At 36.8% G+C, this 26,073-nt stretch overlaps 1 protein-coding gene across 4 annotated transcripts; it reads left to right on the forward strand.

Moving 5' to 3' along the window:
• Positions 1–736: 736 nt before the first annotated feature.
• On the forward strand, positions 737–23,395 carry LOC306886315 (heterogeneous nuclear ribonucleoprotein Q-like). 4 transcript variants are annotated; one of them, XR_013785621.1, is made up of 13 exons: positions 1,087–1,210; positions 4,467–4,625; positions 6,492–6,610; positions 10,334–10,441; positions 10,594–10,707; positions 12,231–12,407; positions 12,477–12,612; positions 13,302–13,507; positions 14,244–14,393; positions 14,473–14,594; positions 19,791–20,154; positions 22,056–22,408; positions 22,823–23,388. XR_013785621.1 is itself a non-coding variant. In XM_079443323.1 (12 exons), the coding sequence occupies exons 2-12, from the start codon at positions 4,478–4,480 to the stop codon at positions 22,092–22,094; spliced, it is 1,683 nt and encodes a 560-aa protein (XP_079299449.1). In that variant the 5' UTR covers positions 1,040–1,210; positions 4,467–4,477; the 3' UTR covers positions 22,095–23,395. The 4 variants fall into 4 exon arrangements, 2 of the variants coding, with proteins under 2 accessions (XP_079299448.1, XP_079299449.1); XR_013785622.1 differs by having other exon boundaries at positions 1,089–1,210; positions 22,056–22,178; XM_079443323.1 differs by having other exon boundaries at positions 1,040–1,210; positions 22,056–23,395.
• Positions 23,396–26,073: the final 2,678 nt, after the last annotated feature.

Raw genomic sequence — 26,073 nt, forward strand, 5'->3', positions numbered from 1 at the left:
ACTTATAAACTATGCACTTATACACTATGCACTTATAAACTATGCACTTATACACTATGCACTTACACACTATGCACTTACACACTATGCACTTACACACTATGCACTTATACACTATGCACTTATACACTATGCACTTATAAACTATGCACTTATACACTATGCACTTACACACTATGCACTTATAAACTATGCACTTATACACTATGCACTTATACACTATGCACTTATAAACTATGCACTTATACACTATGCACTTATAAACTATGCACTTATACACTATGCACTTATAAACTATGCACTTATACACTATGCACTTATAAACTATGCACTTATAAACTATGCACTTATAAACTATGCACTTATACACTATGCACTTATACACTATGTTCTCAAACAAATTATTTAAGGTTATTTAGTCATTAATAATCAGAGTTTGATAGTCCCTCCCCCTTTAAATGTAGACTAATTAAAGCTGTGACATGCATGAAGGGCACTTTCCGAATCATCCCAAATCGCATACTTATGCACTATGAAGTTTTGTAGCATAAATAGTGCAAGTAGTGTGTTCACACTGACAATTCCTAAAAGAAAAAGTGCACTTTAAATATCTGGATGATGCACTTAACCGAAAACATTAAGTGTGGAATATTGAACACTTCCTGCAGCTTTAATTATGTGCCGAAGGGGGAGGGGCTAACTCCAATTATTAATGACAAAATAACTGATGAAATTCATACACTACATGGTTGACTACATAGTGCATAAGTGCATACTGTATAGTGTGTCATTTGGGACCCTGTTTTAATTGCACTATTTATATTACAAAACTTTATAGAATAGTGCATATAAGCATGCGATTTGAGATACACCTTATTTTTTAAAAGTTCTAGGTGGTATGCAACACATTTTGTGCAGTATTCAGTTAAAAACGGTGAGCAGTAAGCAGCATACAGCGCAGTACTCAGTAGGTAGCGAGACAGCAACGAGCGCAGTCGCTGTAATGTGAGCCCTCCAATAGCTGCGTGAGAAACCCCGTGCAACCGGAAGCGGAAAAAAAAGTCCCGCGGCATGAGTTTCGCCGCCATTTTGCACCAGACCTATTGAAAAGAGCGAGATAGCAGACACGGCGGGATTTGGCCACGTTATCCTCTTTCAGTACATTTCCCTCTGGATTTATCCCAACATAATCCAAGATATTAACGGACAGGTATGAGAACGTTCTCTTCAGATTTCCGGCGCGGAGTCGGTTGTGTTCGCGGTGAGGTGATGCTTCTGTAGACCGGCTTCTGTGGCGGCGCACGCGGCTCATTCTCAAACATTTAGGCGGAATTCACCGATTATTGTTCGCTTTCTGTGCTCGTACACTGTTGGAGTAGTGTGGTAAAGTCATGGTGTGGTTGTTGTTGTTTGCTGGCGGATCAAACACGATGTCGCCCCCTCCTCCCCAAACACACGTACACACACACACTCACACACACACTGTCAATCACACTGAACACAGCCAACCGTGACTAAAGTTTCCAGTGAAAGTGTAGTTTGTCAGAAAGAGAACAGGCTCTATTAGAGCGCAGACTGTGTTGTGGCCTAGTGAGTGTGCCCTTGTTATTCAGCATCCGACACAACAAAGAGACACGGCCCGATGAGAATCCACACCGGCCGCTGTCTGAAGTGAAATACATCACGGTCTGTAATACACGGGCTCGGTCACATTATTTGCTGAAGTGATGTATGCTCTGGTTTAGAGACAGAGATGTGTTTAGTGTGCAGACAGACCCAAGCTGAACACGTGGAGGTCTGAGAGATCATGGTGCTGATTGTACATATTATATCGTTTAAGACATAGTATAAATATGCTGTGAATGCCATATTTATTAATATGATAATTGGAGAGTGCTGATACGTTGCTCTATATATGATTGAGTATGTTGTTGATGATAATTAAGCGTAATTACATGTTTTTCCCAGTACTTTATTGGACCCTCCAGCACTCTCAATTCTAATTGTTTTATCTAGGTCTGTTTGTTTTTATATTTGTTATTTAAAAAACCTCTAACACTAGCTTTCTCTATTCTCTTTCTATTTGATCTACTTTTATGTATGTGTATATTATACAGTCAAACCAAAAGTGATTCAGACACCAGATATATATATGAGTTTTTTTACTAGTGGATGCAGGACACTATAGTTCATTTCTGTAAGTGAGGATTGTAAAATAAAGTAAACTGGCACATATTAATCCCAAACATTCTTTCATTCACTGGATTTCCACTCAAATTGATCATGTTTTCCTTAAGTGTTGATTCAGTAATTGCTAATGCGCCCTTTTAAAACCACAGACTGAACTAAATTAGTCATTGCTTGATGATTGTTTGAGCTGAATTGTTTTTATCTAAATTGAATTCATTACACACCTGTCTATCAAAGCTATCTGACATTATCAAGATCAATTTGTTCTGACAGTTCAACTGAGTTCTTCTCATATTTTATTACCATTTCTTAAACTATAGAGAATAAACCGTGATAACGTGAGATGTATATAATGTAATATATGTAAATTAGGGATGTCAACGATTAATCTGCGATCGATTAATGACCGATAAGCGATGTAATCGATAAAAGCTGTCGATTAATCGGTTTCATTTTGGGGTGCACTCATGCTCAAAGGGGCTGGATCTTACACGAAAATAATATACAAACTACTCTTTTAATGTGATCCAAACTTTAAAAGTACATTAAAACAGATACCATACAAAGTGTATTGAAATGTAGTAATAAGTCATGTTCAATTATAATTTCCCGAGATAGTTGTTGAATATCGGGCACTTTGCTCCCGTGCGTAACTACAGCGCGCTCTTCATTTTATCAAATGATCGTAATCACATCCATTCATTTTACGATCCTGCTACTAGCCTTTTATTTAGACTAAAAACCCTTTCATTCGGGCGAGGAAGCTGGCGTTTTGAGTGGCATTTGCAGATCCTGTCATGACGGTGACTATATGCTACTGCAATAGACGCATTTTGCAGTATTAAGGTTAACGATTAATTGATCATTAATTTAAACGACGATCGATTGTGGAAATGATCGAAAGACTTGTCATAGCACTTGCTTATTATTGCTCTTTTGTTGGGTTTGATTGCTTCCATTGCCATCATTTGTTAGTCGCTTTGGATAAAAGCATCTGACTAAATGTAAATTGTATTTTTTTTGGGGCCAAATTGAGGTTATGGTGGAAAAAACAGGCAGTGCTGTGAGCCAGTGCCTCAATATGACAAAACGCAGCTGATATATTGGTGGCAATCGTTCATTACCATGGTATCATGTAGGACCATCTCTGTACCATGGTACTTTCACAGTACTTGTTCAGTAATGACATCGATGCTATAGAAACGAACAGTTATTGGGAGTCAGAGTAATTCAGTACATGGGCTTGATTCAGTCTGGGCATGATGCTTTCTGTTGGGTTGTTTTCAGCAGCAAGATGTTAGATTTAAAAGTGTAGAGTATGAAATGAATTTAAAGTGGATATTTTAAGTGCTGTAACTGGTTACAGTTGATAAGTGAAGGGTCATTTCTGTGGCACCAGCATCACCAGACTAAATAGCAGAAATGGCTGTTATCAAGCATGTTTTCTGCCATTGATTAGATGAATGGATTGCCCCGCCCCCAAAGCAATGATTGGCTCATTGTCAGGCTGGCTGTGATATTCAAACAAACCACAATATATTGAAAAGGCTTGTCTTACAGTTGTCTGTGAATAGTGAGATATGAGGAAGTAATACATAGTAATGTTCACTTGACATCAACATTTTTGCCGTCACTTATTGACAAATCTTGCTGTGATGTGAAATGAGTTTTAATGTGTAAAAATCCCATGTAATCTCCAATTATGAGATCAAAAACTAGAGATTGATTATTTATTTTTTAGGACTGACTAATACAGATTTTATTAGTGTGATAATTGATATGCATTAACAATTTAATTATTTCTGTGTTTTGACTTGCCTAATAGCTATGATCAATTTAAAAGCTGTGCTTTAAGAATATAGAGAGTAATAAACAATTTGTCATGTTTATGATATGTTTAATCATGCAAGGTTGTTTTAAAGTCGTAATGGTTGCTAATTATTTTGTTTCAGGATGTTTAATTAAATCTTTCTCATTTGATTCTTAAGAATGGCTGTTATTTAAAAATCCAAACGGCATAATATATTCGTTCCTTGGGGCAAAATGATTGTTTGACAGATTATCTGTATTCTAATAAATACTGCATGCATATTGCATTATAATAATGGAGTAAACAAATACTGTTTATAATCATTAAACACAGCTTACAGTAAATAAGTTTGTCCTGCAGTGTTTCTGCATCTCTCTACTTCCGTGGTGATGAAGACAGCCGGCAGGCTCCAGATCGCTCAACTTTGACCCAGTTTTGGATTAATTTGTCCCTTACATCTGCACAGGTCCCGGAGACATGGCCACGGAGCATATAAATGGAAATGGTACGGATGAACCAGTGGAGTCTTCAGTGGCGGTTACCCATTCAGAGCACTTCCAGACGCTACTAGACGCCGGCTTACCTAGAAAAGTTGCAGTCAAACTAGATGAGATTTACATAGCAGGTGAGACGTTACACATCTTCATACGATTGAATGTTGCAATAAAGCTTCCAAAAGGGGGGGTGTTTACAGTCATGCTTGAAACAGAGGAATGGAGGAATCATTTTTGGTTCCCCAAAGGACCTCTCAGTCAAGAGTTGAATAAAAAGAACCATTTTTGTTTGAGTGTGTTAGTAGAACATTTTAATAATCTAAAGAATGTTTTTCCACTATAAGAACCTTTTATGGATTTGGAAGGTTCTGTGGATGTTAAATTGTGGAGCCATCAATGCCAGTAAAGAACCTTCAGTTATGTATTGTGCAGTTTGTTAGTGGCACGTTTCACAACTTTGAATATTAAACATTTACGCATTTGCTGGATGTTGTATTCAAAGTGACTTTAATTTACACTAGGTGCAAATAGCCCCCCTTGTTGGCACAGGCTATCTACACTAACTCCGCCCACTAACGTGTGATTGGGACAGTCAACACTGAATAAAGACGCTCATTAAACATCAGTTTCAGTGGTGTAGATGGTTAGGTGCGTGCTTTTTGACGTAATCTCATATCGCATCGGATAGGCATTTTTCAACAAAAATTAAGGAAATAATCAAAAAGTTGAAAAAGTGTCGGTGTAGGGAGGGCTTTATTGTCCCAGTAAGGTGGCATCCATTTAATAATTTGAATTGGAATTATATTTTACACTCAATACTTTATTATTGCGTATTGTTTTATAATTTACTGCAATACTGAGGTGCAGATAATTGCCACTATTTGCAATAAGTAATATAAATAGCAGAAAATCTTGCTATTTTAACAGTGTAAAGAGAATCCATTGCTATTTGCACTTGTGTAAATAGCCACTGCCTTTTTTTCCCCTCATAACCGAACCCATGACCTTGGTATTGCTAGCACCGTATTCTGTTTGAGCTACAGCAAACCTTTATTTTACTTTACTACTGGCACTAATGCCCAATAACCAAATATAGATGTATACACCTGTTCAAAAACTAAGTATAGTTTTTGGTTATACGTTAAGGATTTTTTAGGTCTAAATGGTTGAAATGGATGAAAACGCATGAATACACACCTGTATTTTGGGCTGTCTAACTGTTAAAGGGATAGTTCACCCAAAAATTACAATTCTGTCAGTTACTCGCCCTCACCTGTATGTATGAATGTATTTAGTTTGCTGAACACGAAAGATGATGTTTTGAAGAATGGGTAAACGAACAGTTTCTGGTCTTTGACTTCCATTGTATTTTTTTCTTCCATACTATGGAAGTCATGTGGACCAACAATAGTTTTGTTGCCCACATTATTCAATGTTAAACCACATTTTGGGTGAACTATCCCTTTCTGAAATTGTTACACTGTTATTGATGCAAACAGATCATTAAAGCCAGTGTGTTGTCCTGTTGAATGTATGTTACTGTAATGCCATGAATGGCTGTTATTTGTAAACACTCACCATGTGTCATATAATATCGACAGAGCCAGTAATGGTTTAAGTAGGTAAAAGTGTGAATATTGGAAGCTGATTACTTATTTTGCATGAACTGTGATCTGAAACTTAAGAACAAATCAAACCGCCAACACGAGTTCTCCTTGTCTGGCGTCAGAGGAAGCACGCTGCCAAATGCACACATGCAGGAACAATGACAGCAGCTGCTCGTGATTAGATGATTAACCCTCATAAAGCGCTGTGTCTATGAGATGCAGTCAATGGCTCTGCTCTACTGTGTCAAATTACACATGACATCAATTGGGGAAAGCACTGCAGTAGTTCAGATCGTGTCTTTCATCTGGATTTTAAAATTGTGTCTGATAACATCCAGTGAAGGTGAATGTATTAACAGTTTGAAGTGTTAAGTATGTGTTTTTGTGCAGGACTCGTGTCTCACAGCGATCTCGATGATCGAGCGATTGAAGCTCTGAAAGAGTTCAATGAAGAGGGTGCACTGCAGGTTCTCCTGCAGTTTAAAGACAGCGACCTGTCGCATGTTCAGGTATGTTTGAGAAGACCAAACTAATGCAGTCGCGCACCGAATACTGAGAGTGCTTGCGTTTCAGTTTATTTTTGGTAATGCTTTACTGATGCTTCGTAACAGTCACACTTTCTTTGGTTATAAGGACATGTTTGCTTATCTTTACAGGGCTCTCAAGTTATAGCAAAAGATTGGAGTGGGATTAGGGGAGGGGCCACGCAAATATTTGCAGCACCCACGTTTTTGCTAGCAGTTCAATTTTTCCTATTGTTCATAATTTACCAGCACAAATAGAAATTATAACATCTGGTAAATCTGATGAAAGACAAATTCAATCTAATAAAATAAAAAGATTTATGCATTTAAAAATACAAATGTATCAAAAATAAAAATAAATTTTGCCCCAAACAAGCCAACCGAACAGCAGTACTCAGTGTACATACTGTGCACACATACAGTAGGATAACAGTACTTACCCTGAGCATGTATGTCAAGCTGTGTGTGAGAGAGAGAGTACACATTTCAGCTTTGGTTTTGTTTTGTTTTGCTGTTGTAAATGTTTGTTGCACATTTTGATGCCTAATGACAGGGGTAGAGGGCTCCCACATAAAGCACTGTCATGATAGATAATACATTTACATTTAGTCATTTAGCAGACGCTTTTATCCAATAGCATTCCATCCAGAGCCAAACTGTTTCTAGTTTTGGTTTTGTTCAAACCCACCATGGAAAACACACTGCATCTGAATTTGAGTGGGGAAGCCACAGTGCTTTATATGGGAGCCCCCTACCCCTGTCATCATGGCATCAAAATGTGCAGCAAACACAACAGAAACAAAACACACATGAGCTTAAATGTGTACTCTTTCTCTTTCGCTCTTTCTCACACACACACACACGCGCACACACACCTTGACATACATGCTCAGGACAAGTTCTGCAAACCTGTGTGTGTGTGTGTACAGTACAGCACTGCTGTACAGTTGGCATGTTTGGGGCCACATTTCTTTGTATTTTTGATCCTTTTTTTAAATATATAAAATTTATTTTATTTGGATGTATTTGTCTTTCAGGAAGCCAAAGCTAAGTTAAAGCTTCTGGTTGCAAAGCAGTTGGAGTTCTTTTTTTTTTTTTGACTGCATCCCCATCAGCTCTCAGTATCTTTTCACAGGCAAGTGATTTCGTCCAGGAATCATAAAATTGGAAAATATTAAAAATAAATGGAGGGGTTACCTGCAGCATTCATCGGATCTTTCTCTTCCAATTTATCCGTGTGCGCGTGCATCCATGTTGCTTAGTAAGGAACGCGCTTGCGGCAGAATCGCGTAATTTAAACGGAAACAACAACATACTAATTTCTGATTGGCTGGTAGGTGGCATTTAACTCTAAGTTGAGACGGCTATGAACTCGGCAGAAAACTTACCCTCGTCTATTAATTGTGTATATATAGCGGGACAAGTTATCCCATCTCAGCGTGAGAAATACAAGGTGTGCATGAGAGCGTGTGAATGCGTGAGACTTGAGAGCCCTGTCTTTAGTGCTCATTGTTTATTTTATGTCGCTTTAATTGAGATCTGTGAATCATAATACTTAAAATAGCTTGGTGCATGGATTAAAATTAGAGATGCACCGATTGCAATTTTCTTCATCGATTCGGTTTTCTTTTTTTTTCTTTTTTTGAAAGTGACACCTACTGATACCGATTTTTTTCGATTCCGATTTTCTTTCTAAAAACTATAATTGACAGTATATACAAACAAAAATCTATACTTTTTAATGCAAAAAAAAAAAATGTAAACATTACGATTCCCCCAATCTGGACAAAGTTAACATGTTCTCTCATTTATCAACTTTCAAAGTAAAGTGGTCTGTGACTAGAAAAGAGGTAGAAGTAACGACTAACTGACAAGGAGTTGCTGTATTTAACAAAGATGTCATTTCCCACTGTTTCTGAAATTCTTTTTTTTTATTATTTTATGTTTTTTATACTAACTTTATTATGTCATCTTTCACATCAAATTCTTACATTGTTTCAATTAATTCAGTTAGCATAATAATAAACTGTAGAGCTGTTACCATTCAAATGAAATCAGTATCAACAAACTCCGTCTTTCTACCGCAGGAAACACAGAAGCTGCATCTGAAGAAGCATTAGATGTATTTACACAGACTGTTTGATGAAGCTGCGGTGCCATAAATGCATTTACACTGCAACATTTTGAATGCATAAGGAATTTTATAAGATATTTTTATAAGAAATGTTGGGGAAAATGCCATGATAGTTTTGAATATGAAACCAAACCAGTCGGTGGCGGCAAATGACTGTTTGAATGAGTGAGTCATTCAGTCATCAGATTCATTCAAACAGCTGATTCGTTCAGAAACGAGGCAAGTGACTACTGTCTTTATGAATGGGTAACTGAATCATTGACTCACTTGATTCATTCAAAAATGATTTGTTCCATAACGAGACACTGCTGTGTTGCTCGGAGACACAAAATAGTTCTGCTGTGGCTTTGATGCTATTTTCATCAGAGAAATTGAGCGAAACAGTCAATATTGTGTCTAAAATGTAAGTCACTTCATTTTAACTTCTTTTTTTTATTTTTATTGAACTACTATTGTATAAAATCAAATTGCAGTTGTTGAAACATTTTGGTCGTGCAATGTTAGGTACCTAAATCATATATTATAAAATTCTTTGTTTTTACTACCGCAGTATGCATCTGTAACTTTCTGTGTGCTCCTGAATCAGCCGTTTGAACAAATGAACGAATCAATGACTTATTCAGACATTTGCTATCATCTACTGGTAGTTTGTTTCTTATTTTAGAGTATCACTTAGCTAAAAAATAATTTAATATTTCCATTTTAATAAAAAATTAAACTAAAGGGATAGTTCACCCCAAAATTTAAACATTATAAAAATAAAATAAAAATTGCCTTTCTAAAGCTCTTTTTTTGTAATGTCTATTTGATGTTTTTCCCATTTATATCAATTATCAATTATGCATATCAATTATTACACTGTTAAAATCACAATAATGGCTTTAAATGGCCTTTTAGAGGTCATTTCTAATTCGATGTGCAATTAATTTACAATTAATTAGATACCAACATTTTAGATTTTATTGTATTTGTTTTACTTGTATTTTATGAATTATTTTTGCCATGAAAACATGGCGTTAAATAAACATACTACTAAGCCTTCCTGTAGCTCAAATAGTAGAGCATGGCGCAAGCAACGCCAAGGTCATGGGTTCGATTCCCAGGGAAAGCAAGAGCTGATAAAATGTAAAAACTGTAACTTGAATGCAATGTAAGTCGCTTTGGATAAAAGCATCTGCTAAATGCATAAATGTACTACTACAAACATTTGAGATAAAAATGTTGAAATGTAGTTTTAGTGAAATGTTTTAAATTCGCCAACAAAAAATGATTGAAGCTTTTCAATTAATATTCAGGCAAAGAAATGCAATCCTATGTAAAATAACAATCTTCAATGCATAAATGAAATATGAATGAATTATTATTAAAGTTAAAGGCAGTGAGTGATTTTTCTGTCATTTGTCTAATGCACAGCTCTAATATCCTGACACACATCTGGTTTTCAGCTGTTTATGATGCAGTAGTCAGCTGTCCCGGGCCACTGATCTGTCCTTATTGTCGAGCCCTGGTTTTTATTTCATGCACTTGTAGGCGCACAAGCACACCTGCTCACCCATTGCTAATGTTTTGAACAGAATAAAAGTGCCTTCCTCTGTGGAGTGATGAAGACGTACAGGCAGAGGGAGAAACAGGGGACCAAAGTGTCAGACTCCACTAAAGGACCAGATGAGGCCAAAATCAAAGTAAGTCTATACAGCCAGTCAGTCAGGTTTTTTTAGTTCTGCATGTCTGTCTATTGTTCGTTCTATATAGCTGTTTGTGTTGCTGCTTTCTTTTCTGTTGATCCAGTAACTGTCTGGCAGTCAGTCAAGTGTTTTTATGTTCTACTTCACAGGCTTTGCTGGAGAGAACTGGCTATACACTTGATGTGACGACAGGCCAGCGCAAGTATGGCGGTCCTCCTCCAGGGTCGACCCATGCTGGAGTTCAGCCCACCGTCGGCACAGAGGTTAGTGCTGTAGTCGTTTGTGTGAGTGACTGATGTCTTTTATTCTGCACTAGGGTTCGATTCTGTTTTGAAGCTGTCAAAATGCATTGTATGTCATCTACTTCTCAGACAGTTCATTTAAACACTCAAATGGAGCTTGCATAAAAACCCAAATTAGACTGCTAAATAATGAAAGTATTGCGTTTGGCTTGACCTTAAAGCATACGGCATCATATCAATGTCATGTCCACAGTGCCATCGCTTGCATTTGCATAGTGAGTTTTAGGTGATTGACAATATATTTCTTTATTGCCTACTGCAGGAAAGGGGAACTAATTTGCAGTGTTTTAACTAGTCAATTAATTGCTGAAGTAGTAGTCAACTCGTGCACAGTCTACAAATGTATACATTTTGTGTAAACACAGTATTTGGTTCCTGAATGAATCAGCATTTTTAAACAAATCAGTGATCCATTCATAAAGATGAATCAGTTTTGTAAAAATCAGTTGATTTGAATGACTCAATGACTCTTGAATTGCCAGTTTTGAGTTCAAATTTAAAGTATTTAAAAATCTGATTTCATTTTACCATTTAAAAATAAAAATCTCATAGAATTCTGAAGTTGTAATTCTAGTATAAATACATCAAAATGCTGCTTTAGTTGCAGCAGCTGGTGCAGAGCAAAAATGCATTTTGTTGATTCTGATTTAATTTGATTGTAATCGCCTATAAAATCTTATTATTCCAATTGATTGATTAAACGTAAGAATTGCACACAAGAAATGATACATGCATTTAATAAGGTTAAAAATTGCACTTCAAAAGGCAAAAATGCCCCTGGAAATCAATACAAGGTGGCACATTTTGCCCTTAAAAAAACACTTTAGACATTCTACTAACTAAGTAACTTTGTAACTACATGTCAACTAATTCTCATTACTTTGTAACTACATGTCTACTAACTCTCAGTAGGGTAGGTTTAGGGTTAGTAGAATGAGTTGACATACTTGTAAAGTTTCTCATAGTCAGTATGTTGTATGTTGTGGACCCATCAAAATAAAGTGTTAGAAGATATTAAGCAGACAGTCTACTAATACTCTAATGACTGCTAGTTGACATGGAGTTGCAGAGTTACTCACTGTTAGTAGAATGTCTAAAGTGGACTATCAGAATAGTGTTGTCAAAAATTGGTAACCCTTTTATTGTACAGTGTCCTTATTGCATGTTACATGTACTTATGCATAATTACAAGCAACTAACTCTAAAACAAATCTTACCCATAACTCTATAGTAAGTACATGTTGTTGTTGTTAATATTACTTGCTTAATTGTGTAATTACACTATAACGAGGAAAACTTAAAATATAGTGAAACCAAAAAGACGACAGTCCCAGAAAGTAGTGAGATTTCGTTTTTTTGGTAATTTCACAGACCCGTAATTGCTTGGAAAGAGTCAGCTGACAGTTTAATGTTTATTTCATTAAGATTTTTATGGACATCACTCTGTATATTGTGGCTGATCTTGTTTCCTCAAATGCTCATAGATTTTTGTGGGAAAGATCCCGAGAGATCTCTTTGAAGATGAGCTAGTCCCTCTGTTTGAGAAAGCCGGACCCATCTGGGATCTGCGTCTGATGATGGACCCGCTCAGCGGGCTGAACCGAGGATACGCCTTCATCACCTTCTGCACTAAAGAGGCTGCTCAGCAAGCCGTCAAACTCGTAAGTGATTGCCTGCTTGTTTCTATCCACCTGCGGTCTTTTGGATTCTGATTGTAATCTTTCCTGCAGTGTAACAACAATGAAATTCGCCCTGGGAAACACATCGGTGTGTGCATCTCTGTTGCCAACAATCGTCTGTTTGTGGGGTCCATCCCCAAGAGCAAAACTAAGGAGCAGATCGTGGAGGAGTTTGCCAAAGTTACTGGTAAGAGTTGGTGGTGTTAACTGTTGAGATGCTCGTATATATGTGTGCATTAGAAACGGACTGACACGCTGCTTTTACAGATTATCATGAAAATCAACAATTGTTTTTAGCGACAATGTCAAGCAAAGAAACTTCTCAGCTTTCATCTTAAATCACTTTTTTTCTCAAATAAGAAAGAGGTCTTTTTTTTCTAGGATAGAGGTCGGTCATATTTGTTACAGTAATGATAAAAACATGAGCTCTCTGATGAGGATTTGTTTAGATCGTAAGTTCATCATTTTGAGTAAATATCAATAATTTTTAATGTGAAATTTAGTTTTTGCTTGTGGGTTAGGATGGATACATGGATACATTCACAATGCTTTAAAATTACCCCATAAGAAATACCAGATTTTATTATTTCTTGTCATATGAACTAATAAAGTAAAAATAAACTTGTCAGTAGTGATGAAGCATTACATTTGTCATTCAGTAATTACAAAACATTAAATTATTACTCGTAATTTTCTGAAAAACTTCTGCACCAATGGTTTGTCTAAAACTGAAACTATTACTGAAACTATATTCCAAAGAACTGCATGTCTGAGGTGAATTTGTCAGGGCTTTTTTGATTAACTGAAGAGGCAAGTGTTTGATTTATTTGTCAAAACACGTCAGTTTTCCTGATTTTCTATCCTCAATCTCAACAGAGGGCTTGAACGACGTCATCTTATATCATCAGCCTGATGACAAAAAGAAGAATCGCGGCTTCTGCTTCTTGGAGTACGAGGATCATAAAACGGCAGCCCAGGCGCGGCGTAGATTAATGAGCGGCAAAGTGAAGGTTTGGGGGAATGTGGTGACGGTAGAATGGGCCGATCCCATAGAAGACCCCGACCCTGAAGTCATGGCTAAGGTACGTTGTTTTCCACGAACAGCACTAGTGCAACAATAGATTAGGTGTGGGTACCGATAAGCCCCAAATTTTATATATTGATGAGTTATTTTATTCCATGATAACATGCATCTCAGTATACATGTTTTTTTGGAAATATGGTTATGATACCAAACCCCCCCCACAATTCTGAATTTAGCATGTCAGTTTTCACCTGAGATCATCTCTATCTGTGGGTTTGTTCACTTGCATGGTTGCATATTGTATCACATTCCTTAATTCTGAGAAATAAAAAAAAACGAATGGCTTTGTCTTCAGACTTGATGTTTTTAAATCTTTAAATCTGCAGTCTGTTTTCACAAGTCACAAAAGATTACATTCCCAAATTATCGATGAGTAATAACGAAACACAGCCTACCAAACTTCACGTGTCTCGAGAGTGAGAGGCATGCAAGACATGAAGAAAAATAAAACTGTCAGCTGTAGATGACTTAAAATGATTTTGTAATCTTGTATTTAGCATTATAGTAATTAGAGAAGACTTTCTAACTAATGTAAGTGCATGAAATATATAGTGGTGATATTAGTCAAGCAGCTTAAGGTTGATTTATCTGTGTAGCTGTGAAGTTAGAATGAGAATTTATTTTTCTTTATGCAAAATGTGTTCCCTGTGTGTTAAATGAGATTTGATGGCAGAGCCTTGAATTATAAATGGTCAAGTTTATACTGATAATATTTGTTTGCATGTATTGTGTAGGTCAAAGTCCTCTTTGTAAGAAACCTGGCCAGCACAGTAACGGAAGAGCTTCTGGAGAAGACGTTCTGTAAGTTTGGCAAACTGGAAAGGGTTAAAAAGCTTAAAGACTACGCCTTCATCCACTTTGAAGAGCGAGATAGTGCTGTTAAGGTAATTATCTCTTCCTCTGCATCATTTGAGAGGTTGCTGGTCATTTATGCACAGATTTTAACCAGTGTTTGTTCTGCAGGCTCTAGCTGAAATGCACGGGAAGGATTTGGAAGGGGAACAAATTGAAATCGTCTTTGCAAAACCACCTGATCAGAAAAGGAAAGAGCGAAAGGCCCAGAGACAAGCTGCTAAAACTCAAATGTAAGGCGATTTATGAGCTTTGTCACATACCTAACTCCCCATGAACACACATGGAGAAATATAGCACAACAATGCTCTCGAGGTCTAAAAATGACATTAAAATACAGCGCAAAAGTCCATAGTAACTAATGCACTATTACTTATAATTTCATTTTATGCAAGTATCTGCTATACTAGGGGTTGGCAACCTATGGCATAACAAATGAGGGATAATCACTGGCACGCGAGCAACAGGGAAAACTGCATACCAACGTAGATTTTGAGGTAATCATTCCTCATAGTTACAAAGCCCATTAGGATCTATAAATACTATTAAAGTGTGAGAATGAACCTGCGCTAGTCTACATATGCGCGTGACTCTGGCAAACCATTTGTGCGACCGCTGCACGTACGAGGCGCATCAGAACAATGCCTCGGTGGTCTAATAGCGCTCGTCAACGTCAAAATGACTGAGATGGCCAATCAAATCAAAGGTTTACCGTTCACAGAAGCTGCTCTCGAATTCCAGCCTGAAGCGTCAGTTTAACGAGCTAAAATGAAAGTTGCAAATCATTTAATATTAGTCAGCTGTTTTATGATATAAATTATTTTAAGAGAGAGAGATGGAAGTTGCGTGTGATTTTTATCTGCATTTGTGTCTTTCTCTACACTAGGGATGGCTCTATACCATAATTTTGGCTTCGGTACGATACCAGAATGTAATACCTCGGTATCGATACTAAATCGATACCATAGGTGACAAATAACCAGCCTCAAAAGAGAAGTGAATTTAGAACAGTTTTATTAAATATAATAATAAAAACAGATTCATATCTTAATAACTTTATCAAACTAACAAAAAACCTACAGGGAACATGGGTTACATTTTGATGTTGGAGGAAACAAAAATAGGCTAAGTGAAGTAATAAGATGAAAATATATTCAAATCTTATCTTTTCAGTGCAAACAAAATGTCTGACCTACCGGGAACATAGGTTACATTTTGACTGAGTTTGTAGAAAAAAATACAACTAAGGTTGCGCAATTAAGGCAACAAATGTTGCTTTATTGTAAAGTGTTATTCTAACAGTCAAAGTAATATTCAAAATCACATTATTTCTCTGTCTCTCTCGGCTGCTATTATTCCCTTCATATCATTGATACTACAATGAATATAGCAAAATTATTGCTCAATTCAAATCCAATTAATATTCGATTGTATGAAATGCAAGTGTATATATTATATGACCAAAACTTCACTGGTTCTAGCGTGTCTCACATGCACGTTTGATCTTACTGTATCATATCTGTATGAGCGTTGATCAGTTATAAATAAAAGTTCAAATTAAATCTGAATTTATTAATGATGCACTCCCCTGAAAAGATCAGGATGAGCAAGCGACAAGTGCTTAAAAAGGTTTGATGTGTTGTCTCTGTGGAAGCACATGATTTATAGCAACGCTTGCATACAGGTGCAGTAAGGTCAGTTCGTTCACCTTTGTCAGGTGTTTTGTATCCAAAGTAATGCCATATTTCACTTCTACTGTTCTCTTTGTTTATTAATTTAGGGTGCGTTGATAGAGTTTAATCTGTTTGATCCATCGTGTTGTTCTGTTGTCACATTTTACCGGTTGCGCAGCAATTTGGGAAGCACTGCCACCTACAGGTGCATTTTGCAACTGCAGCGTATGAAATACCGAATTGAGCAAAATTATGATATCGTACCGTTTGAAATATAATATATACCGGTATTTTTCCAGTACCGGTATATCGCGCATCAGTACTCTACACACATTGAAGCTGGGTTCAGTTACTTCAAAAACAGGAGTTTTACCCCCTCGTTTCTGAGAAATATAATGTAGTGATTCCGTATCGATAAAGTCACGGGGCAGACAAGTTTCTGAGCTCAATGTTTCTTTTCTAATTTATGAAAAAATTCTTCATAAACTATGTATGATAATCAAATAAATATATATATATATATATATATATATATATATATTAGGGCCGGGACTTTAACGCGTTAATTTAGATTAATTAATTACACAAAAATAACGCGTTAATTTTTTTTAACGCATTTTAATCGCACTTATTTTTGCACCGCGGAACGTTTCTCACTGGATGAGTTTCGACGGACCGATTATACTGGAGCACCAACTAGCGTCAGAACGGACTTGCGTTCGTGGAGACCGGTCTTGGCTAGGGCTGTGTATCGAGTTCGATACTTTTTAGGCACCGACCGAATTGCCTCGATACCACCGAGTATCGAAAAACGTCTTGTCGTTCGGTACCAAATTTCGATACCTAAGGGGTTAATCTCATCACATCAGTGAGCCAATAATCCTGCAGCACTAGGTGTGTTTGACTAGAAGCGACGCGGTGCTGATTGATCAGTGTTTGACCTCCGCGAGAGCGTTTCGAAAGCGCACGGAGCAGTCCGCTCTTTAAATCGCGCGGTTTGTTTATTATACACAGACTGAAGCTCGCGTGACGTTCGCGGTCATTTCAGCGTCTGCCGCCTAACTTAATGAGGACATGAACAACATCTCCAGACCTGCTCTGAAAGTCACTTCATGAGCATTTTACCGTTTGATTCGAGTAAAACTAACTCATCTCATATACACACAGAACTGTAAAGGTATTCCAGGCAACCCGTCAAAATAAAAGTTCGGTTTTAATATTAACGGTATTAATATTGTTCAGCAGACAGTACATACTGCTACTACTAGGCTACTATTAAAATTATTAAAACTTTTTTTTTTTTAGTAATGATCACACAACAGTTATTCCATGTTTTAATTTTAATAGTAACCTCCCTTTGTTTGCCAAAATAAATAAACTTTGATTTTCAATAATTTAAAGAGAAATTAAATTAATGTTTTATGTCTTCATTTGAAAACCAGATACAGAACACAGAATTTCTGAGGAAAAATAAAACATTTCATAAGGCTATTTTAAGAATAAATTTAAATAAACTAAGTTGTTTTTATGCATTCAAATAATTAGACATACTACACCAGAATTTAATAACAATAAAACATGTGGTGAAAGAAAATAAAACACCCACTTATGAAAGTGGATGAAGATTTTAAATTTCTTGAAGTCTTTAACAACCTAGAAATGATGATTCTGTCTGAGCTATGTGTTTTAAAATGAACATGCACTAATGTAAACGTAGCCTAACAGATGTGTAAACTGAAAACAATTTGAACTTTATTAAAATTATTTATTTATTTGTGTTGGATATATTTTGTTCCTTTGTGCAGTGGCTCAGGAGATGAGACTTTGAGTCTGTATAAATATCAACAAGCTAAAACAAAATATTTTTTTCAGATAATGTAATCTTATTAAAACTGATTTTATAAAATTGGTATCGAAAAAAGTACCGTTCAGGAACCGGTATCGAACTCAAGGTATCGGTATCGATATCGAAATTTTTTGAACGATACCCAGCCCTAGTCTTGGCAAGCTTCCTTGGAAGAACAAACTCGGAAGGACGCGAGAACACAGAACGCACAGTTATGAGAACTGAGATGTAACTTACTGCATTCCTGCTTAACTGACCGCATAGTCTCAGCATAAGAAACGGCCAATGAACAATAAATATTACAAAATGTCATATCATAACTTATTAAAACATTTCATACTATTATAGATATTACTTTCATATAATTGTATTGTTTTATTTTACAGCATTATATGTTTTACTGTTAAGATTCATTTTAATATGCCAATAAAAATGCAGACTTTCTCCGGGTCTTATAACTTTATTAAAATTAACCAAAACAAAAGGATAAATGTTTACTTTCAACTTGAAGAGCCGTTAAGTATTTGTGAGAGCGACTTTAAAGCTTACAGGCTTCCGTACACCGGCCACCCACAGCGTTTTCTGGGATTTCTAACGGCTCGATTCTCTCAAGTCTGCACTCGATTCATCCTCATTTTCAAGAACATATCCGGGCACTTTCATGCATCCTCTGTACTTGCGTTCTTGAGAATTGGAACTGAACTTCGACGGTTAACGAGAACACAAGGACGCAAGATCGCTGAAGAACGCATATTGAGAAACAGCCAAAAACAAACCACAGTGAACATGGACAAAGAAGCTGATGAGACCGCTTTGGTTGGCCCTGTGGATGGGAAATTTAAAAATCCATATAAAAAAAACTTACTTCTCACTGTTCTCAGGTCAAATATTTATATGCGATTAATTTCGATTAATTAATTACAAAGCCTCTAATTAATTAGATTAATTTTTTTAATCGAGTCCCGGCCCTAATATATATATATATATATCTGAACCTTTAAAAATGCTTATGTACTGTAAGAACGTACATGCATTAAAACAAGGGGGGGGGGTTATTGGCACAGGGGTTTACCAAAAACAAACAAAAAAAACCCTGTGCTATACTGTTATAAAGATCTCATTGATTTGCATTACAAGCATCAGAGGTTCATCATATAAATGTCAGCATCTGCACCAAATTGCATATTTTTGTTTAGTTTGCGTCTCAGAATAAAATGTAACCGTTTTTCCTCCATATTCTCACTATATTAGACTATATGAGCCAAAAAAGACTAATGGATCAAATATAGCAAAGTGACCCCAGCTGTTTTTCTCAATCACATTTTAATAATCATTACTCCTATACGTGACCCTGCAGCACAAAAGCAGTCATCAGTAGCACAGTTATATTTGTAGTAATAGACAACAATACATTGTGTGGGTCAAAATTATACATTTCTCTTTTATGGCAAAAATCATTAGGATATTAAGTAAAGATCCATAAATATATCGAAACTTAATTTTTGATTAGTGATATGCATCGCTAAAAACTTAATTTGGACAACTTTAAAAGTGATTTTCTCAATATTTAGATTTTTTTTTTTTTTTTTTTTTTACACCCTCAGATTCTCAAATAGCTGCATCTCGGCCAAATATTGTTGTCTCCTAACATTTATTCAGCTTTCAGATGTATAAATCTCAATTTTAAAAATGTACCCTTATGACTGGTTTTGTGGTCCAGGGTCACACATAGTGTGTAAGTGTTGTAGGTCTTTTATTTGCTGTTGTCTCCCCTTTACATGCCCACTTTTCCAGCTTTACACGGCCATTTCTCGAGTCTTTTTCAGATTTGAGATGTGACCAACCAGTGCTGATACACTCAGACACTTGAATGGTTGTATATGGATTGTAAACATGTGCATGTGTTTCAGGTATGATGAGTATTATTACTACGGGCCGCCGCATATGCATCCCCCGACGAGAGCAAGAGGACGAGGCCCTAGAGGAGGTTATTCGTATCCCCACGACTATTACAGCTATGAAGATTATTACGATTACTACGGCTATGACTATCACAACTACAGAGGCGGATACGACGACCCCTACTACGGCTACGATGACTTTCACGCTCACGTCAGAGGAAGAGGCAGCAGAGGAGCCCGGTGCCCCACACTGTCCAGGGGCCGCGGCTCCACCGGCAGCAGAGGACGGGCCGGTTTCTCTCAGCGCATGGGTCTGGGGTCCAGCCGAGGCGGCCGGGGGTCCAGAGGAGGCGTCCAGCAGAGATGTCGAGTGGTACGTGATGTGTGGGTGGAGCATTCCTGGAGTGTTGGCAGGAGGTTTTGAAGCGCTCTAGGCTAGATGTGCACTCATTTTAAGTCAAATTTGACAAAGGACATAGTGATCAAAATACATGTTTTGGGCGTTTGTTTTTTCCTTCCCCTCCTTTTCATATTGCTTACATATGCAAGGCACCTTGTGGACGAAACGGACCAAAGGTTTGCACTTTCTGCTCTTTCATTCCTGGAAATTCACCGCACTTATGTACACTGATTTATTTTTTGACTTCTGCATATGCAAAATGTCTTCAAGAAGTACTCAACTGTAGCACAAGCTGTGCTTGGGTCTGAGCGATATAGCTTAAACATCTGTCTTGTTCAGGTGTTATATTTGAGTATTTGCTGGTGATGCACCATAGTTAATTTTCAGTATTGGCTAAAACCACTTTAGAGAGCAGAAGTCATTGACCAAAATGGTGATGTTTAATAAGCGCTTCTCCGTTTTGACTGTGCTAGTGTCTATTTCATGCACAAAACATGGATAAACTGCACCAGGTAAACATAGATTTGTAATTTATCAACCTTCATTTTGATGAACTGACATCTATGCTGTTTTCAGCACACCATTTTCCAGCCCTTCTTTAAATGTTTCAACAAAATAGATTAAAAAATATATATATTATTAAGAAGTCTTAAGAAGTACCATTTAAATGTTTAAATACAAGTCAGTGTGTTGGTTGTTAAATGATTTGTGGTTGATTGTTTAACTTTGTTTTTGGTGTTCAGATTTTCAAAATGAAAACCTTTTAATATCAGTTTGGTAAAAAAAAAAAAAACATTTTGGTGCAGGACTAGAATTTGCTCTGAAATGGCTTAGATGTGCCTTTCCCTAATCAAAACAACCATTTTAGCAGATTAGACTCTAAATGCAAAACTGGGTAAAACCCTAGCATGTTTTTGACAAACTCGGACAAAAGGATGAATTTGAAATCATATGGAAGTCAGTTTCCGCAACTGAATAATAAAAAAAAAAAAGGTTAATGTGACTTTTACTCTCACAATTGACTTTTTTGCTCAGAATTGTGATAAACTCAATTCTTAGGAAAAAAAAGTCAGAATTGTAAGTTTATATCTCGCAGTTCTGACTTTATTTCTCAGACTTTGTCTTGCAATTGCAAGTTTATAACCACGCAATTATGTGAAAAAAAGCCAGAATTGTGAGCTGGAAAAAGTTGATTACCTTTTTTATTTTTTATTCAGTGGCAGAAACGGGCTTCCATAAAAACATCATGTAAACTTACCAGTAAAATAATAAATGGAAAAACAATTGGGAAGGATTTACAGATTGAAGTAAATGTGTAAATTAAGACTAAAATAGTATTTCCTTGTAAATGTTTTTAAGTGTCCAAATATTTAATGTTGCTTTTGAGGTATTATGCATTTATCTATTGGTTCAAATGAATTACGGAAATAAAGTTATGAACACTAATGCCAGTAAAGGTCAAAATAGAGGATTTTAAAACTCTTTTAACACTCATCATAATCCTAAAACTAGTCTAAAGATTGGCTCATTAGGAAACTTCATGGGCAAAGTCATTGTCACTATTTTGTAAATATTCTGTCTCCCAGGCTTCGCCGTAAATGCATCTCAAACCCTGTCTTGTTTTAAATGTAATGATTTAATGGTGAAAGTAACAGGTGCACTTCAGCAAAATCAGTCCTGCGACTGGACATGCTCATGCTTTAGCTCACGCATTGATGTCAGCTGCTTGTTGCGGCACTGACGTCTCATGTTGTGATGACTCGGATAACTGAATTTTCACCATCACCTGCGCTTTTGTTGTGAAGGTCTTGCATGAACCTGATTCTGTACTGCCGTTTGTGTGAATAAAGCATGCGTGTTTTTTGTTTTACCAGGGAAAGGGGGTCGAGGCTGGTCCTGACCAGGTAGTATGAAGACTGACTTGTTGTATGGGGTTACACCGGATGCTCCCAGTGTTCATAAGGTTAAAGCAAACTCAAAGACCCAATGATATTCCAGCCTGCATATCTCCTATACTGCCACCCCCGACAAACCATAAAAGTTCTCAAGTCAAAACCCTGGACACCCAGTTTCCCCATTCGGAGCCCGTCTAAATAAGCCCACTCACTACTACCCCCCAGTTATATAGTCTAAACTCACCACATTGTGGAACTGAAGTTCAGACTCTCAAGGATCCCCATACTTCAGATGTGTTTTGCACTTTTTTTTCTTTTTCTATTTTACTCCTGCGCTTGAAGTGGCTCAGAGGAGCTTGATGCTAATGTATATTTTTGTGCTAACTACAATTTTATTGTCGGAATGTCCATGTTAACCTAAAGCGCTTGGATTCGGCTAGAGAACATCTGCCGGTTTTTGGTGTAACCGCCTCGCGTGGACAAGTCAGGCATTCCAGGAACGTGGTTCTTTTCAGAACTTGTCTTTTTAAGGGTCGGTTAACTACCTCAGTAGAGAGGATTCAACTGCCCTGCCTGTACTGTAAATAGGGACATGTCAAAGCATAGGAGCAGGGCTTGTTTCTTATGAAATATGCACAAGGGCAGCAGATATTCTTAATGTAATATAGTCAATCCGCTGCTGCTCTGACATTGCAAACAGTAAAACTGGGCATGCAAATGAATCTCATATGATGAGCTGGAACAAGCCCTGCTTTTATCCTCCTTTCAACTGAATTAGCTGCCTTGCTTCTTCAGATTATGTAGTTACTGGGTGTATGATTGTATGATAGTTTGGAATAAAATGTTACTTTTGTATTGGCTTAAACATCACAAATGCATCCGCTGCATTTGCTAAGCCCTGCAGTGTCCTTTTTTCTGCCAATGCTGGACGGCGAACACCAGTCGAAGAGCAATGAATTATGTAGGTTTTATAATCAATCATGACTTTAGGCGAGCGATATTAACGCTCGCCAGGCTTGCGTTCGTTTGCAGGCAAGAGATGAACTGGTTTTTGTGGAAAAAGGGATACTGCAGCTTCAGTTTATATTCCATATTTAGCAAGCAGGTGACCGAACCATTCAACCGGTTTTGTACACAGTTAACTCCCTCTCAATAAAGCTGTAACATTGCAACCTTTTGAAAAGATATGTGAGCAGTTTTAAACTATTGTTGGTGGCCAACAACGTTTTTGCATTCCAGCAAATAAATTTTTATACTGTAAAATGAGGTGAGTGTAACTTATTTTTGTAATAAAGGTTTTGAATTCTATCTTAAAACCCGTTCACTGTCGTCATCTTGTCGTCTGGAAAGACGTTTCATGTGCTGCTGGTTTCTTTTACGTTTACGCAATGGTGTGGGACTTTGTGTGGAGTGAAACTTGCCTACACTGTAAAAAAAAAAAAAAATTGAGCAAATTTAAAAGTTTAAGGCAACCAGCTTCAGCAGATTTTTGAGTTCTCAACTTGTTTTAAGTTTATACAACACAAAGTTGAGAACTCGTTCTCCTACAAAAAATAACTCGATCTTCTGAAGCTGGTTGCCTTAAACTTTATTATTATTTTTACAGTGTGCAAGCCTGTGTGAAACAAGTTTGTACAAACAGGGCTATTCTACGCTGATAAAAAAAAACAATTTGGTGAAAGTTTAGTTTGAAACAATTTTCATTGGTAAATTGTTAGTAAATGTTTAATCTCTGTAAAATAATTAGCTATTTGTACTGTTTTCATTTGTTCTTTATCGCTGTGTTAGCAAAGGTAAGTCGTGGAAATCTTGATAACTTGTTGGGATTGTTACAGATTCCACTCACATCCGTTGGATGCTAGGAGGCTGGATAAGTGCATTTGCTTTTTAGTTCATAAGGGTTATCAAAAAGATCAATGGCAAATATTTGCCACCTATTTAGACTAATTGACCTGTATCTGTCAAATACATGGTCCAGTCTTAACGAGACGACAGACAAAAGGACATTCGGATGAGTTTTTTCTAATTCTGCCCATAGGGGGCGCTACAACTACAAACCTCTCAGAAGTCCACAACAGGTTGATCACAGAAAATGTGATGCCTGTCTTTAGGGCAAACCAAGGCATGAAAATAAATTGTAGAAATCAACAGAAATGGCCGCCAACAAAATAACAATTCGTTAAATTATAATGAACGTTCATTAGACTGTAAAAATGTAATAACTGGCCAAAATGTAGCTGTAACAAATAATTATTTTGATAACTGATTAATCGCTGATTATTTAACGGATAAGTAGTTTTTGTTCTATTCCGCTTTTACAATTAGTTAAAATATCGTTACACATTCGAACTAAGAAATAAAACAAGGTAATAACTTCAGCTTTTGAAGATGTCAATTATATTACTATTGCACAATTACAATTATTCAACTGTTAAATTTGGCACACAAAATGAGAAGATCACCATTTAATGAACTGAATGAAGTAACTGACTGATGCATCATTATGCCTGAGCTCCTGTTGTAAACCATGAGATACGGAACTAAATAAAGCTAAGCCAGAACACATTTTAATTTTGGATAAATACTTTTATTCACAACATTCACTTTAAAACACCATGTAGCTTTATAATAATCAAAACAGTCCCGAGCTAGGTTAAGCTTTGATCTATGCAAACCAAACTACCGCTTATGTAATATAACTATACATTCAAGAAATAAAAAGCGAACTTTTGTTTTGTTTCCCCAAGTGGCAAAAATCCCTCATGGTATTGGGTGAGATTTCAGAGATTTCGATGGACTTGCTGACAGGAAAAACACTGCAGGAGTTGAAAAACCGTGCTCCAATTTAAGAGCCCTTGCTGTGAAAGTGAGGTATGGTTAAACTGAACTCTAAAATCACACCAGCTTAAAACAATGAACACACAATATGTGCCAATAAAACAAGACTGGATATTAGGTTTACTGTCAACTGATGTCTTTATTTCACCAAATGCAGATATACAATGCATTTCAAACTCATTGCAGAAGAGATTAAGCTCTGATTGAATCTCTCAGACCCCCAGGAGTTTCTTGGCCATATAGCCAGGCATACTGTAGAGGAACAGGGCCACAATGGCAAGAAGCATCAGCGCCAACACAATTTTGATGATCAGCCACTTGTACTGGTTGCAGATGAGATGGCGGATTGCCTTTAGCGGGCTAATGAACCACAGGAATGTAATGTCAGGGCGGCTGGTGGGACAAAACCATTGAATTGGGTTTTAATTGTGAACACACAAATTTAAAAGGTGTCTCATTGATGACATGCAATTGTGGCAAGTGTGTAATGGAGTTAGTCAACACTGATTTGTTCTCCATTAGAGATTCAACACGAGTTATAAGAGTTTAATTTCTCCTTAGAATGGATGTTAAACGAGCCTGTTTATTGTGAAATATTAAAGGACAATGATCCATGATTGGGCTGGTTTTTAGAGTTTAGGTGCAGAAAGTGTAGGATTTTCATGAACTATTAATAAATAAAATGCAGGCAGTTTTCTTTATTGATTTATTAGTAGCATCCAAAGCACACAATAACAACTTTCAGTGAAGAAAAACGTCATTTCCACCAATCTGAAACCTCCAGAAGTGTATGAATTGATATAAAAAACATCTTACATCAGCACTGGATATGCAGACAAATGAGACCACTCCATGTTTTTTAGATTTTGTATGTTATCTGGAACCCAAAGAACTAACGACTACAATCAGCTACAATCTCCTGTCAGCGTCTGATGATCATCAATGACTGTGTTCTCAGCTGGGCTTTGCTATTTAGTAGTATGTTTATGATCATTGAGCTAAAGCAATAATGATTTTTAACACAGATGAAAAACAATACGTATGCAAATGACTTCTCCAACAAACAAATTATTTAAAACATAATTCCAAAAACAACCGCTTCAGTCAAGTGAAATAATATTGCAGTGATGTTGAATGTCACAGGCTTTGAGGAAGCTTT

The sequence above is a fragment of the Barbus barbus genome, assembly GCF_936440315.1.
Source record: "Barbus barbus genome assembly, chromosome: 20".
Classification (NCBI taxonomy): Eukaryota; Metazoa; Chordata; class Actinopteri; order Cypriniformes; family Cyprinidae; genus Barbus; species Barbus barbus.